General features: G+C 44.6%; 1 protein-coding gene across 3 annotated transcripts in view; it reads right to left on the bottom strand.

The window, feature by feature from the left end:
• Malt1 (MALT1 paracaspase) overlaps positions 1-16,502 on the bottom strand; it is a 57,706-nt gene extending 41,204 nt beyond the window's left edge. For all 3 annotated transcript variants that reach the window (XM_045135053.1, XM_045135054.1, XM_045135055.1), the window contains exons 1-3: positions 16,288-16,502; positions 9,539-9,705; positions 4,387-4,508 (exon numbers count right to left, since the gene is read on the bottom strand). In XM_045135053.1, the coding sequence (XP_044990988.1) occupies positions 4,387-4,508; positions 9,539-9,705; positions 16,288-16,502 (504 nt within the window). The remainder of the gene's footprint in view (positions 1-4,386; positions 4,509-9,538; positions 9,706-16,287) is intronic.
• Positions 16,503-16,850: the final 348 nt, after the last annotated feature.

The raw sequence follows: 16,850 nt of genomic DNA, 5'->3' as shown, positions 1-16,850 counted from the left end.
TGAGCACACTGCCAGGGGGCTTCCTCATCATATGCAGCCCCTTGCAAGTCCAGCAACCTTCAAGCTTTCCTCTCCAAGCCTCAGTATGTCACAGGAGCATAGCAGCTCACTGAAGACAGTACAAGTTCAGGTTTAGTCTGCACTGCATTCACTTTCCAGGGTGATGACTAATGTCTCCTCAAATCTTCGCAGTCCAATCTTAAATTTTTTTAGTCACTGACTGCAGAGAGAAATTCTATCTCTTTCTGCTTCTGAACCATAAACTTGTACATGGTTGCACGTATTTAAAATGCCTACTTTCTTCCTGGTTAAGATGGAAGCGGCATCTTCTCAACAAAGGCTCTTTGGGCTCAAGATGGGGGGGGGGACTGTAAGGAAAGTGTAAGAGAAAAGCCAAGGGAACAGTGGACTTGATCTCTACAGACAGTTTATTGAGAGAAACAGCAAGAGGCAGCAACCTTTCTGCCAAATGGAGGCTGAGGCACTGAGCCAGGCTGGGACTCAGACTTACATGGAGGATCCTAAGAAACAGACTGTAGCAGGTGCAATTGAAAAGAAAATTACAGCTTTTATGTCCTTGTTCAGAATGGGCTTCTTCAGCCAGGAATGTCTAAGGGAAGATAATCAGTCTCTGGTCCTTCTAGGCCATCTAGGCTAAGGGGAGTACATCAATTAGGGAAGGTGTCAAACTTAATGAGGCCAAAAATCCCTGTGCCTTCTTTATTGCCTGAATAGTTATTAAATCTTTAGTTCCCTTTGGTTTTCAGGGACCAACTCTGAATGACAGATCTGGTATGAAGACTGTATTAAACTGAAGACATCTGGATTGCAACAGAGACAGAATGAAATCTATTGAGCCTCTTATTTGACTATAAGAACTGCTAAGAAATGAGGCTATCATAGGTTATTCAACCTACAGGTAAAGTAATTTGTCCATGTTCACAGCTAAATTGGGTAACGGCCAGTCTGTATTCTCCATGCTACTGTCTCAAGTCAGAGTAATCTATTGTAAATCCTCTCTTCAGATAGTTTTATGGTCATGGTGAATATGAAAGACCCCTGGGCCTACAAGAACAAGTAGTATCACAAGCTTTCCTAGCCTCCTGTGTTCTTCTAGAACCTTCTTGTCTTTAAAACTTTTTTTTTTTTTTAAATTTGAGTTGGGCATGGCGGCACATACCTTAAATCCCAGCACTCAGGAGGCAGAGTTCGAGGCCACCCTGAGACTACATAGTAAGTTCTAGGTCAACCTCAGCTAGAGTAAGACCCTACCTCAAAAAGCCAAAAATAAATAAATAAATTTAAGGAATTTATTTATTTATTTGAGAGAGATAAAGAGGCAGATAGAGAGGAATGGGCACATCAGGGTCTCCAGCCACAGCAAATGAACTCCAGATACATGTGCCACCTTGTACATCTGGCTTATTTGCAGACAAATGCCTTAACTACTAAGCCATCTCTTCAGCCCTCTTCTTGTCTTTTATAAAGAACCTTACTTATCTTCTCAGAGACGCTCTCTTTTCAATGGTTAAGCCTCTAACCTTTTTCATTCAGCAAGCTGACTCCATTTAAGGGAAGATCACAATCTCAGAATGGCTCTGTGAAAAAGCTTTTTCGTGTCTTCCTTGATTTCTCTTTCTGGTTCCTCATGCTCCATAAGGAATACATCAGTCTGGCTACTGTCAGTTCCAAATCATAGTCAGGTCTGCCCTCCTTCAGCCACACTACCTATTTAAGCTAGCGTAGGCAGTAGACACCTGACCTTTATACTAGTCTCTGCCTGTTCAAACAGCAAGTCTGTGTATGAAACAAACCAACCAACCAACAAACCTCTAAATCCTATGTTGTTACTGCCCTTGCTGGGAAAAAAAAAAAGATCTACTGGCTTCTCACGTGCTGTCACCATCTGGCTTAGTGTCCTCTTTGCTTCTCTCATCATGTGGCTTACTTTTTCAGCTCTTACCTCACAGGAGTAAGGTCACACCTGTGGACTGTCTCTCCCAGAGGCAGGCTCCTGTGTGTTACTATCACATTAGAACATCATCTGACACAAAACAGGTGCCCACAATATATCTTTTATATGAATATCCCTCCTTAGACTGAGAAAAACAAGGTCAGTCTCATAAAACGCAACTTGTTAAGAATTTTAAACTCATGACCACTCTTTAAGTCCAAGATGTATTCCACATCCCCATGTTCCTTTCTCCAGTCACAACATATGTTACCATGATAAACTTAAGTTTTTTTCATTATGTCTTATGTAAAAGGAGTTTATTTTTAAAAAATGAACTGGAAAATATGGTAAAAATGTATGGTTACCATTTCTTAAAAGCCTAGACACATATTCAATTCTCATAGCTCTTAATGATAGGAATTCACATGCCCGGTAATGATAATCAGAGACCATCAAAATTTCCATGCATACTCTGGTTTTTCTTTTCAGACTGAATAAATCTTTTGCCTTTTACTAAACAAACAAACAAACAAACAAAAAACAAAAAAAAAACCCATGCAATCTTTTCACTGTCTCCCATAGCAGCTCTGTCTGATGTGCATGGAGGAGGAGAAATCACAACTTCTTCTCTGGGAGGAGGTGACCCACTTAAGGAAGTATCATAATCTCAGGATGGTTCTTATTTGGTTTCAGAATTGTATATGGGCACTAGCAATGAGTTTGAAAGAAAGCTGAATTACGACAGGTGGAAAAGAATGTGGGGTTTCAAGACTTCATGTAGAAGGGCAGGGCAAGGGGATGGGGTGAGGCGACAGGAAGGGAAAAGCCCATGCTGGTGGGACACAGAGCAGCCTGGAGGCAAGAATCCTCACCACACTCAAAAACCTTTCAAGCAACAAGAAGTTAATGGCACTGCGCATAGTGGCATATGTCTACCACCCCAGTACTTGGGAGGCAGGGTTTGAGGACAGCTTGGGCTACATAGTGAGGTCCTGTCTTAGAAAACACAAGAGCTGGGATGTGCTCAGTGCTAGACTGCTTGCCTACCATGTACAAGGCTCCTGATTTGATCCCAGCACATTAAAAGAGAGAATTCTAATTTGCAATCTAAAGTAGTAGGTACTGCAGAGACACAGCCCTTCCACAACTGGAATGAACACCCACGTTGTGACCTGCATCAGACTTAGAATGGCCCAAACCTTTTGATATAATATAGTTAGGCAATTTCTGTTGTTGTTTTTTGAGGTAGTTTTACTCTAGCCCATGCTGACCTGGAATTCACTATATAGTCTCAGGGTGGCCTTGAACTCATGGTGTTCCTCCTACCTCTGCCTCCTGAGTGCTGGGATTAAAGGCATGCACCACCACGTCTGGCTTGGTTAGGTAAAACTTTTTTATTTTATTTTATTTATTTTAATTTTTAAATTTTTATTAACATTTTCCATGATTATAAAAAAATATTCCATGGTAATTCCCTCCCTCCCCAGGTAAAACTTTTAAAATAACAATGAACTAGCTTTCTACATAGGTTTGAAAATCATCTAGCTAAAAAATTTTGTTGGGGGCTCTAGAGATAGCTTAGTGGTTAAGGCATTTGACCTGCAAAGCAAAGGACCTAGGTTTGATGGCCCAGGACCCACGTAAACCAGATGCACAAGGTGGCACATGTGTATGGAATTCATTTGCAATGGCTGGAGGCCCTGGTATACCCATTCTCTCTCTCAAATAAATAAATAAAAATGTGCTAAAGCAGAATTTTTTTTTTTTTTTTTTTTTTTTTGGTTGAGCCAGGCGTGATGGTGCACACCTTTAATTTCAGTACTTGGGAGGCACAGGTAGGAGGACCACTATGAGTTTGAGGCCAGCCTGAGAACACAGTGAGTTTTAGGTTAGCCTGGGCTACAGTGAGACCCTACCTCAAAAACAAAACAAAAAAAAATGGTTGGAAAAGAATCTTTTGTTTAGAATTATTAGAACTCCATTAGAAAAACTGGTTCATACGCACTTACATTTCTACCCTAAGCAACTGCACTGGTCACAACTGTTTTCATCAGACTCTTTTGGCCAAATTCCTAAAATCACAGGACAGTATCAAATAACTTTTTATTTTCCCTTTCTTGGGGGTGGGGCAGGATCTTGCTCTTGAATTCATGATGCTCTGCCTCAGCCTCCCAGACGCTGGGGCTGCAGTCATGTGTCACCTGTCAAGCCTTTTCTTTCTTTGGTAGTAGTGGAATAGTCAGGCATGTTGGTTCACATGTCTAAATCCAGCCCTTGGGAGGCTGAGGCAGAAGAATGGCCATTAGGTTAACTCCAGCCTGGGCTGTGTATTAAGTCCTAAGCCATCCTAGGATACAGAATGAGACCCTGTATCAAAAATAAATAAGCAAACAAACAAAAGAACCAGTGTAGTTAAAAGACATTTAAGTTACCTCCATGCTCATCTTGAACCACTGATACTGTACAAAAGGATGTCCAGTTGCTCGGCAACACAGCTTCACAAACTGTCCAGCCAGAACTGCCTTTGATTCTGGGTTTACAGTGATCTTTAATCCTTTAATAAGAAAAAAAGACAAAGCCACAGAAGAGGGTTTTCCTTGTTAATACATGTGAGACACCAACAACAAAAACTAAGTTTTACAAGGTAGGGTCTCACTCTGGCACAGGCTGACCTGGAATTCACTATGGAGTCTCAGGGTGGCCTCGAACTCATGGCAATTCTCCTACCTCCGCCTCCCTAGTTCTGGGCTTAAATGCGTGCACTACCATGCCCAACAAAAGAAATGTTTTGTAACTAGAATTCATCTTTGTCACACATCAATCATACTCTCACATCTCCTTTCCTATCCATTGAGTTCTTGAGTCACAGGCTTTGCAAACCCACAAGGAATAAACTCAGTACTGAACTCTATTTTGCATGATTGGGAAGAAAAATCATTTGCAATGTTTCTCCAATTCTTAGAAACATTTTCACCATAGTTTAACCTTTGAAATCAGGGTAAGTTTTATAAAATTTTGTCAACCAGGCAGAAGTCATAATGCAGTTCTCAATGCTGGCTCATACAAACATCTAATCACAAATGCTCACATGGTCAGGACTTCAGCTGAGGTAGGTGTGCTGTGAATTAACACTAATATAAAGTTTAAATGGTTGCAATGGGCTGCATGTGTTTCCAAAATTCCTATGCTGAAAGTTCAATCCTTAACTCAATCATGGTGGAAGGAGAGCTGCTCAGTCATGGGGCTCTGCCCTCATAAATGGACTGAGGCCACGATACAAGTCTGCTTTCTTTTCTGTCTTCTGCTGTGTGAAGACACAATGTTCATCGCGGTTTGCCCTTCCACTTTGCGGCCTACTTAAGGACACATGATGAAAACCCTTGTCATATACAGTGCCTTTACCTTGTACTCTCCTCACACCTAGTTCCTCTTCCCACAAAACTGACTCCTCTGCTTACCCTGCGTTTCTTTTTTTTCTTTGCTTATTGGTATATATGCGAGCACCAGGACCTCTTGCTGCTGCAAATGAGTATGAGACAGTTGCACCATTTTTGTTCTAGCTCCACGGGCAGCTTTAGAATTGAGCCTGAGCTGGTTGGCAAGCTCTACAAGTCTTTCACTGCTGAAGCATCCCCCCTACACACCTAGAAGTCCTTTTACAAGATAAATGAATTCATACCACTCCTGTGATTAAAATTCTTTAATTGCTTTCCATTGTGCTTGGGATAAAACCCCACCTTCCCGCCATGGCTCATGAGACCCTTCGAGGCGGCATGTCCCCACGCCCAGCTGCCCTCTGTCCCCTGCTATACCCAGCTACAGGACCCACTTTCCTCCCACAGAAGAAGAAGATACCTCCCAGCTGCCAGTCCTCTCCTGGGTACCCCACCTCAATCTCCAGGGTTCCATAGTAGGCTCTTTCTCATCATTTGAGTCTCTTGAGATATTGAACAAAGGACCTTGTATATGCTAGGCAGGTAATCTTCCACTGAGCTATACCCCTAGCCCTTGTTTTAGTAAGACAGGGTCTTATGATATGTAGCTGAGGCTAGCCTTGAACTCGAGATTCTCCTGCCTTTGCCTCCTAAGGGATAAGATTGCAGGGGTGCATCACCATGCAGGAGCACCTTAACTTACGCCTTGGCCTCAATTTCAAATGTAAATTTTCCCTCTTTTTAAAAAATTTATTTATTTTCTCAATTTTACTAAACATTTTCCATGATTTTAAAAAATATCCCATGGTAATACTCTCCCCTCACCCCATTTTCCCCTTTGAAATTCTATTCTCCATCACATCCACTCCCCATCTCAATAAGTCTCTCCTCTATTCAGATGCCATGATCCTTCCCTCCTCTTATGATGGTCTTGTGTAGGTAGTGTCAGGCACTATGAGGTCATGGACATCGAGGCCATTTTTTGTCTGGAGGGAGCACGTTGTAAGGAGTCCTACCCTTCCTTTGGCTCTTACACTTTCTGCCACCTCTTCCGCATTAGAGCCTGAGCCTTGGAAGGTAATTTACCGTCTTTTGTATCCTTCACATACTAATCATTTTCTGAATTCTTTTTCTTTTTTTGTTTTTTTCGAGGTAAGGTCTTGCTCTAGCCCATTCACTATGTAGTCTCAGGCTGGCCTTGAACTCATAGCAATCCTCCTACATCTGTTTCCCAAGTGCTGGGATTAAAGGCATGAGCCACCACGCCCGGTCTGAATTCTTTTTCTTATGGCCTGTCTTACTCCTGAAATAGAAGCTCTGAGGGTTGGGGGGAGAGCAAGGACCATGTTTGTTTTAGTCACCAGCTTACAGAACAGTACATGTCATACATGGCAGGCAGCTGACATGTAGATGTTGAACGGATGTGTGCAATAACAATAAATCACCGTAGCAGCAACTTACTGTCTCTTTCATATGCACCAGACATGTTTCACCTTTGAACTTCAAAACAATCATACATACAAGGTAGATATTAATTACATCTATGTTACAATAAAAAAGAAGTAATTTGCAGGTGACCCACATCTCCTTGGGCAAATTACCTAATCTCACTGACACTAATTTTTCTCATTGTATACAAGCAGAACCTAGGATGCAAATCTAGGATTCTTAGCTTCAGTAGCTCTATGCTTTTGCTATTCCATGATCCTTTTAAATTTTTCTCATTGACAACTTCCATAATTATAGACATAATTCCCTCCCTCCTCACTTTCCCCTTCACAACCTCACTCTCCATCACATCCCCTCCCCCTCTCAATTAGTCTCTCTTATTTTGATGTCATCATCTTTTCCTCTTATTACAAGGATCTTGTGTAGGTAGTGCCAGGCACTGTGGTCATGGATATCCAGGCCATTTTACATCTAGAAGAGTGCATGGTAAGAAGTCCTATGCTTCCTTTGGCTATTAACTGTCTTTTGCCACCTCTTCAGCAATGGACCCAGAGTCTCGGAAGGTGTGATAGAGATGTTTCAGTGCTGAGCACTCCTCTGTCACTTCTTCTCAGCATTATGGTGCCTTCTGAGTCATTTCAGAGGTCACTGCCATCTGAAAAGAGAAACTACTTTAACCAAAAGTGACGTCATAGTTGAGTGGGATGGTGTGTCTCCTGATGCCATGGTGGTGTGGGATGGTGTGCCTCCCTGAGGCCATGGTGGGCGCCTGCTCCTGATGACACATGATGAGACACAATCAAGTGAAGCTGGACAGGAGCAGGGCATCCTTGGGGGCAATAGCAGGGATGCATCTGTCTTCTAGTTGTGGGGCCAGCCAGCCTGACTGATGGGTCCACCACTCAGTACAAGGACGCCTCTATCTCTGTCTGGTTAGTAATGAGATGACATGCCAGCTTAACTGATGGGTCCAAAACTGCTGGCGACTATATTACAATCCCCCAAAGTACCACCTATGGTACATAATCATAAACAGGCTCTGCCATCAGTTACATGGCTTTTTTCTTTCTTTTTTTCTGAGGCAGGGTGTTGTTCTAGCCCAGGCTGACCTGGAAGTCACCCTGTATTCTCAGGGTGCCCTTGAACTCAGTGATCCTCCTACCTCTGCCTCCAAACTGCTGGGATTAAAGGTGTGCACGACCACCCCTTGCTAACTGCGTGGCTTTTATTGTGGGCAGTAAGACACAACTGACACTGGACTGTCTTCCCAGAAAGAGCGCGCCCATCCAGGGAAGAAGCGCAGTGGGAAGGAGTCACGTGCAGTCCTCCTCATCAGCCTGGCCCGGCGAGGAGTGGAAAGGAGGGTGAAGTGGGGGTGTTGGCTGGCACTCTGCACAGCTGCTAGGATGCAAGGGAGAGCGCAGGATGGGCCTGTGCTTAAGAGAGAAGGTGTGAGGTCCAAGTGACACAAGATACTCCTCAGATCCTACCTTTAATACAGAAAGAAGGAAAAATCCATGATTTGGCATGCAGATGGTGGCCTTAATAATGGTCCAATTTTTTAAAAAAAACTATGATAATCAAGGACTACTCACCATTTGAACTGCTTGAACTGGGAGATGCTTAAGCAATAAAGGAGCCTCTCATAGCCTGGCTTGTGAGGCTGCGGGGCAGGGGTGAAGGGGGTTTGTATGATGTTGAAAAGATTCCTCCTTGACACCAAGGCTGCCTGCACACATCATCTGAGACAACATGCATCCCATACTCATGAGAGTCATTAGGGCCACTTACTTATGCTGGCTGAGATCCTCATAAATACTAGGGACTGGAAGACAACGCATGAAGGGCAGGCACCGCTAAAGGAACTGGTACGAAAGAGGCAGTGTCTGATGTCCAGTTTAAGTACTAGAGCATGACAGTAGGTCCCTACTGCCATAGGGATCATGTGTCAGCTGCAGAACCAATTTGAGTTTGGGTTCTGATACAGGTCGTTGACACCACTGCAGAAGATAACTCTACCTGCAGCTCTAGTGAGGATGCTGGAAATGAGATGCTTCATTCAATACTGGCATATGTGAGAAAAATTACTATGGTTAACTAACACTTCAAAGTATCACAATGGTAAAATAAGACCAGTACAGTATGACTTATTTGCCTTACCTCATCCATCCATCCATCCATCCATAAAAATGTGCACTTGGGCTGGGGAGATAGCTCAGCAGTTAAATGTGTTTGCCTGCAAAGCCTGCTGGCCCAGGGCTCAATTGTCCAGTACCCATGTAAATCCAGATGCACAGAGTGGCACAAACATCTGGCATTTCTTTGCAGCAAGATACCTTGGCACAATCCCCTTCCACATGTCAAAATTTTAAAAATGTACACTTGTCTTATTGGCTATACTATTTCAATGTGTTACAGACATCTTATCCTTAACTACTTCAGCATGAATCTTCCTAGGACACTCCTCTAAGAATGACGAGTTCATGACGTGGAAATTCCCTACTAACAAATACATGGGTTATATTTGATTTTTTTTCAAATTGCATTTTTCAAATGTTTCCGATAATTGGTCTTGAACAATAATCAAATCAAGGTTCATACGCTGTTACTAGCTTTTAACATGTCTGGGGAGAATGAGGCTTGACACATTTACATTTTCCAAAAATATTTACCACAATTTACCTGGCCAAAGACAACATACCTGGGGGGTTGAGGAGCTGAAGAACCTGGGTGTGCTCCATAGACTGCAGGAAGTCACTCAGCTCTGTGACTGTGCACCCTTTCTCACCCAGCAGTCTCAGCAGACACAGGCTTGGGCTTCCCTCTGGCTCCAACACCTTAAGAGAACACTGCTCCAGGTCCAGGCAACTGAAAGCAACAGATGCGACTCCAATCAGCAGTGCTCTTCAGCACGCTAGGCTCACTCTACCTGGCTCAGTGCAGCTGCGGTAAGGAACAAACCCTCGGTGGTGAGAGACTCTTACGTTAGGAAGGCTAGTCCCCTCCTCTCCATCTACTCTTTTCTCCCACATGGATCCATCATTATTAAACCAGGACTATGTGAGCAAAAGGTAGCCTTGATACCCTATCAATAAAAATTTTTGTCTTTAATTTGAAAATGGGAACTAGACCAGAAAAATGTCTTTCTTTATTTCTTTGAAGTACAGGGTGACCCAAACAAAATGAGGACACTAGCTAGCAGGCTAGATTCTGCTGCCTTCTGAAAGGAATGTGCCCTCATTCCATGAGGGGCCCAAACAGTTTACATTACAACACATAAACTTTAGGAATAGTGCAAGCGCTACTCTAAATGGAGAGAAAGAGAAACCATGTCTCAAAATTCAGACTGGATGGGACAACCAATGTCACAAAGTCAGTAGCTGGGAAGGCTTCAAATGCCTGTTACAAATCTTATGTTAGAAGTAGTTCAAGGGTTACTAAGTGCCCCAATAAACAGAATATGAGGTACATAAATATATAATTATTGTAGCAAAACATACTTTAAAAAAATTATGCTGGGTGTAGTGGTGCATGCCTTTAATCCCAGCACTTTGGAGGCAGGGGTAGGAGGATCATTATAGTTCAAGGCCAACCTAGGACTAGAGTGAATTCCAGGTCAGTATGAGCTACAGTGAGATTCTACCTCAATAAAAAATTATTTGCACATGTGTGTTTAAGGGTGCACCAGGGTCTCTTGCTACTACAATCGAGTTCTTGTCTGGCTTAAGTAGGTGGCTGGGGAACTGAACCTGGGGAGGCAGACTTTGCAAGCAATTGCATTTAACTGCTGAGCTATCTCCCCAGGCCCAGCTTCTTATGATTCAGAAGTTTACTAAGTTTTTAACACATAAAATTAAGGCGCCATCTCATCAACTACAACCAAGAGATGCTTTAATTGTTGTTAACATTGACACAGAAAAAAAATCTAATGTGATTTTCCTTCCTCCCAAAGAACAAAGATCAAATTAAAATAGATTCTTTCTTCCAAAACAAGAGGTACAGAGAAAAACAAGACTATGTCTCTTCTTTGATTTTTCTGATTTTCCACATGGGCACTGACTTTCAACTAAGGTGATGTGTAAATATACCCAACTTCCATCTTTCCTGTTTTAGTTTCGTTCCTGTAAGAGCGTGCTTTGAAGTGGTTTCTACAAACACTAGCTTGGAATTTCTTAACTTTAAAAAGTGCTTTATTACTGAAACAAATGGGCTTTGCTTTTACAAATACCTATTTACAGGTTTAGAAATATATAATCAAATGAAACGTACTATATACCTTTTGGGGATAAATCACAGACATGCTGTCAGGTTTTTTGCTTCTCCACTTGGTACATTTACTCTTTGGTATCTTTATTCACACACTCAATTTTTAAAAAAATATTTTATTTGTGAGAGACAGAGAGAGAATGTGTATGTGCATACATACACACACCCATCCACCCACCAGGGCCTTTTTCTGCTCCATGAATTCCAAATGTAGGATTCACTTTGTGTACCTGGCTTTATGTGGGTACTAGGAAATCAAACCCAGGTTGTCAGGTTTTGCTAGCAAGCACCTTTAACCACTGAGCAATCTCTCCTCCCCTCAATTTCTTTCTTTCTTCTTTTTTTTTTTGTTGTTGATTTTTATTTACTTATTTGAGAGCAAGAGACAAAGAAAGAGGAAGGAAGGGAGGGAGGGAGAGGGAGGGAGGGGGAGAGAGGGAGAGAATGAGAATGAATGGGCACTCCAGGGCCTCCAGCCACTGCAAATGAACTCCAGATGCATGTGCCTTGTGCATCTGGCCTAGGTGGGTCCTGGGGAAATCAAGCCTCGAACCAGGGTCCTTAGGCTTCACAGGCAAGTGCCTAACTGCTAAGCCATCTCTCCAGCCCCTCTCAATTTCTTTTTAGTCACCTAAAATAGACCGTTGTCTCTAGGCATTAAAGACAGAGCAGTGAACAAAATTCCTTATCCTGCAGTTTTCTATCTAGAGAAGAGGGACAGGTATGACACACATGAAATATTTGTGTGTGTATTACTATCCAATGGTGCTAAGCACTGTAGAGAAAACTAAAGCAAAGCAGGACAGGTGACGCTGGAACACAGTACAAACCAGCAGAGCCTTCATGAAGAGAACAGCTTTTAAACAGCTGAAAAGGTGAAGGGACAAATCATAAGGTTCTACAGGGAGACCCTCCCAACACAAGCAGACAAGTACACAGGCCCGACTCTGTTACATGTGCCCACTGTCACACCTCACTGTTTTTTTGTTTTTGTTTTTGTTTTTTCGAGGTAGGGTCTCACTGTAGCTCAGGCTGACCTGGAATTCACTATGTAGTCTCAGGGTAGCCTAGAACTCATGGTGACCCTCCTACCTCTGCCTCCCAAGTACTGGGATTAAAGGTGTGCGCCACCATGCCTAGCTCTCACTGACATTTTAATTTTTTATTTATTTGAAGCAGAGGGAGAATGAAGAATATGGGCACGCCAGGGTCTCCAGGTGCTGCACATGAACTGCAGATGCATGTCCCACTGTGCATCTGGCTTTACATGAGTACTGGGGAATTGAACTCAGGTAGTAAGGCTTTGCATGCAAGCACCTTAACCACTGAGTCATCTCTCCAGTGTGATGGCTTTTTTTTTTTTTTTTCTTCTTCAAGGTAGGGCTTCACTCTAGCCCAGGCTGACCTGGAATTCACTAGTCTCAGGGTAGCATTGAACTCTCAATGATCCTCCTACTTCTGCCTCCCAAGTGCTGGGATTAAAGGCGTGCGCCACCATACCCGGCTTGATGGATTTTTTTGTTGAGGCAGGCCCAACAGATTGCACCCTATTTTTTATGAGGGGGAACAAGAGAAAGAGAAAGAGAATATGAATTGGCAGGTCAGAGCCTCCAGCCACTGTAATAGAACTTCAGACACATGTGCCACCATGTGCGACCTTGTGCAGAGGGTTTTTACCTTAGTTCATGTTTTACATTCCTACAACTAAGCACCCTACTTAGAGATTTTTAGAGTCTCCTGAGAGCTCTGCCAATCCCTGGAGTTCAGATGCTCTAGTCACCACTACACTGACATACCTTGGGCAAACTCAAGAGAACCTGTGTCTAAAGTGGCCACAGAAGTGTCCAACAGGAGCAGAGAAGGAAGGCTTGTACTGGGGTGTACTGGAGATGTGACTGCAGCAACCTAGAGTACATGCAAGGATTCCACCCGCGTCATCAATAACTATCTGAAAATTTTAACAAATATTACGAAGCTCTGAAGACAGTTCAGAATGGAATATTCTTATGAATTCTTTTCTTTTTAAATACTTTGCTCTTTTACCCCCCCCCCCACACTCAGAATATGAATGAATAATGAGTGAGTATGGGCATGCCAAGGCCTCTTGCCACTGCAAGCAAACTCCAGACTCATGCACCACTTTGTGTAGTATCTGGCTCGATGTGGGTACTAGGGAATTGAACCTAGGTCATCAAGCTTTGTAAGCCAGCATGTGTGATCCCTGAGTCATCTCTCCAGTCCTGACTTTTATTCTTAAATAAATTCTCATGTAGTTTGAAGAACAATGCATAGTCAAGAGAACAAAACAATGAAATAGGCTGGGCTCTGATTTACACAGTAAGACCATGCTCAAACCAAACAAGAAAACAAAGCAACAGGAAAAGAAACAGGCAAACTTCTGAGATTCGGGCTGAGAGTAGCGATGAGAGGCACTTCACCTCTCCCAGGATGGTGACAACCTGGCTCAGGCTCACTGTAGTCTTGACACCTGACATTTTGGGGGCCTTAAGTAGAGTAAGGATCACCAGCTGACCCATCCATCATTCTGGTTGCTGCTCTCTGGGCCCCAAAATTTCAGTGCTATCTTTTCTTCTGAGCTCAACTTCTTCAAGCCTCTTCACTCAGCTGACCTAGGTGGTATTATCATCTTGGAAGACTTATGAAACATACCCGTCTCTTATCAGACTCCTCAACCAGAATTCTAATTCCATAAATGCACATTTCACCAAGCAACTGCTCTGTCTACAGTGCTCTGTAAAAAATGGGTTCATGGGCTGGAAAAACAGCTTAGCAGTTAAGGCGCTTGCCTATGAAGCTGAGGGACCTAGGTTCGATTCCCCAGTACCCACATAAAGCCAGATGCACAAGGTGGCACATGTGTCTGGAGTTTTGTTTGCAGTGGCTAGAGGGCCTGGTGTGCTCATTTTCTCTCTCTTCCTGCATCTCTCTTTTACAAATAAAATAATTTTTAAAAAATGGGTTCAAGGCTGGGGAGATGGCTTAGTGGTCAAGGCCATTTGCTTACAAATCCTGACATATTGGGTTCAATTCCCCACTACCCACATAAAACCAGATACACAAAGTGTAACATGTGTCGGAAGATCATTTGCAGTTGCAGGAGGTACTGCCATGCATTCACTCTCCATCTCCCTAATAAATAAGAATAAAAAAGGTCCAAATCTTCCTCTAAGTTCTCCTAATGTAACCCTATAATCTGTGTACTGCATTTGTCTGATGGGCTGGGGAGCGGGGCACAATGCCCAGCAACAGGCGCTCACTCTTTGAGTCCAGCAGCTGTGCTTCTTAGCAGAGCCTTGCTTCTACTTGTTGGGGAGATCCAACAAGCACAAAGACTGTGTCAGTCTATACTATGTGCTCAATCAATGACAAATATTGTCAGTGAAGTCTAATATTTAAGATGTTATTGTGAATGTCCACAAATGTCACTCTATTGCTGGAAGCCTTCATGGTGAGGAAGAAATACTCTACTTTCATCTTCTGGAATCTCTGGCTAGTAAGAAACACTCAGTAAATAAAACTGTGAAAGAAGGATGTCTCTTCCAATACTTGCTAAGGGAAGATTTATGCATGGCACAGAATAGGAAAGGAGCCTTTTTATTCTTATGAGAGAGAATCAGTTCACCAGGGCCTCCAACCACTGCAATTGAACTCCAGATGGTCATCTTGTGTATCTGGCTTATGTGGGATCTGGAGAGTCAAATGAGTCCTTAGGCTTGGCAGGCAAGCACCTTAACTGCTAAGCCATCTCTCCAGTCCAAGGCTCCTGTTATTAATGAAGTTTATAAAGATGTCTGTAAATTATAGTAAAAGACAGTGGTCATTTGACAAGTTTAAAAACTGAACAGGCCCAAAGGTAGGCTGAGATCCTAACAATGATATAAAGTAGTGATTCTAAATTCAGTCTGGGAACGCTCTTTAATTTGAGACCCTTTTAGAGGGTCAACAAGGTACACCTTTTTTTCCTAATAATACTAAGGACTGTTTACCTTATCTACTTGTTCATTCAGGAGAGTACCCTGAAGCTTCCAGAGATCTGTTACACATGATACCGGGAGACTGAATGCAGAGAAACATGTAAGGAGAACTCTGCTGTTAAATCAACACATTAAAGAGATTTTCAAGGCAGGCATGTGGCTCACACCTGTAATCCTAGCTCTCAGGGCTGAGGCAGTAGGACTGCCCCAAGTTTCAAGCCAGCCTGGGTTACACAGTGTGTTGTAATCCATCCCAGGCTACAGTGGGATCTTGTCTCAGGGTAGGGGTGGGGAGCAGCAAAATGGAGAGATTTTCAAGCTGGATAGGGTGGTGCTTGTCTATAATGCCAGCATAAGAGAGTCTGAGGCCAGCCTGGACTACAAAATGAGATCGTACCTCAATAAATAAAAACAAACATAAAACAGATTTCCAAAATGTAAACTAATGTTCCATTTAGTTTTTACTTGTTTTTTGGGCAAGTTTGTTTTTCTGCAAAAACTATTTCTCTTACCATATAAGAACTGCTATGCAGATAAATATTTTAAGATGCACTGGTTTTGATTTTTAAAAATATTTGAGAGAAAGAGGAAGATAGAGAATGGGTGTGCCAGGGCTTCCAGGCACTGCCAACGAACTCCAGACCCATGTGCAACTGGCTTTATGTGGGTATTGGGGACTCGAACCTGGGTCCTTTGGTTTTGCAGGTAAGCGCCTCAACTGCTAAGACATTTAAATAGTAAGCATCAGGGCGTCTGTAGTATTTGTTGAACCCATAATGACAGCCCTCCGTGGTCTTGGTACCAAGCCTTCCCAAGTCAGCCGCTCCTTTCCTCATTGGGAACCTAGTCTGACTTTTTATTTATTTACTTTTTGGCGAAGTCAAGGAGAGAACTCGGTAAACTGGCTTGAAGGCGGCAGGCTGGGTTAGGCTCAGTCTTCCTCTCCCCCTTCCTTGCCTCTGCTTCAGGGGTCCCTCGCCCTCACTCCCACCCTTTTCTCTCCCCATTGCGTCTTCACCGGGCAGGCAAAGCCGAAGACGCCAGAGGGTCACTGCTGCTTCCGGGGCCCCTCGGCACTCCCATCCCCGGGACTCGCCGTCCACCCGCGGTCCCTCGGGCTCGCGCGACCCTCGGCCCAGCATGCGTCCTCCCTCCCGGTCCCTCGTCCTCCCCGGCCCCGTGCGCTCACCTGAGGCGCAGGCGGCCCCGGCTCCCCGCCATCTCGGCCAGCCGCCTCCAGCCGCGGCCCTCGGGCGCGCGGTCCAGGCCCTCGCTGAGCCTCCGCAGCAGCGACTCGGGCAGGCGGTGCAGGGCGGCTCCGGCCGCAGGCCCCGACGGAGCGGCAGGGGACGGCGACCCGGCCGGCGGCGGCGAGGCCCGCAGCGGCTGTGCCCACAGCGACATGGCCCCGGCGCGGGAGCGGACGGGCGGAAGAAGGACGCCGCGGCACAGCCGGGACGCCCAGGAGGAAGCTCCGCTCGCCGCCCGCGACACCGCTTCGCCCGCCGGGCCGCGCGCAGGGCCAGCGGCGGGGCGGGCGCGGGGCGGGGCCGACGCAGTGAGAGCGCCTCGGGGGCGGGGCCTGACGCAACGTGGGCGGGGCCTCCGCCTCTCCAGCCGGGCTGAGGGCGCCCCGAGGGCGGGCCTGACTCCATGTGGGCGGAGCCTAGGCCTCGCCGGTCCCACTGAGGGGCGTGCTCGGGGCGGGGCCTGGAAGAGCATGGGCGGGGCTTCCCCGCGCGCGTGCGCACT

The sequence above is a fragment of the Jaculus jaculus genome, chromosome 15, assembly GCF_020740685.1.
Source record: "Jaculus jaculus isolate mJacJac1 chromosome 15, mJacJac1.mat.Y.cur, whole genome shotgun sequence".
In the NCBI taxonomy this organism is placed as follows: Eukaryota; Metazoa; Chordata; class Mammalia; order Rodentia; family Dipodidae; genus Jaculus; species Jaculus jaculus.
This window is presented reverse-complemented; position numbering and strand designations above follow the sequence as displayed.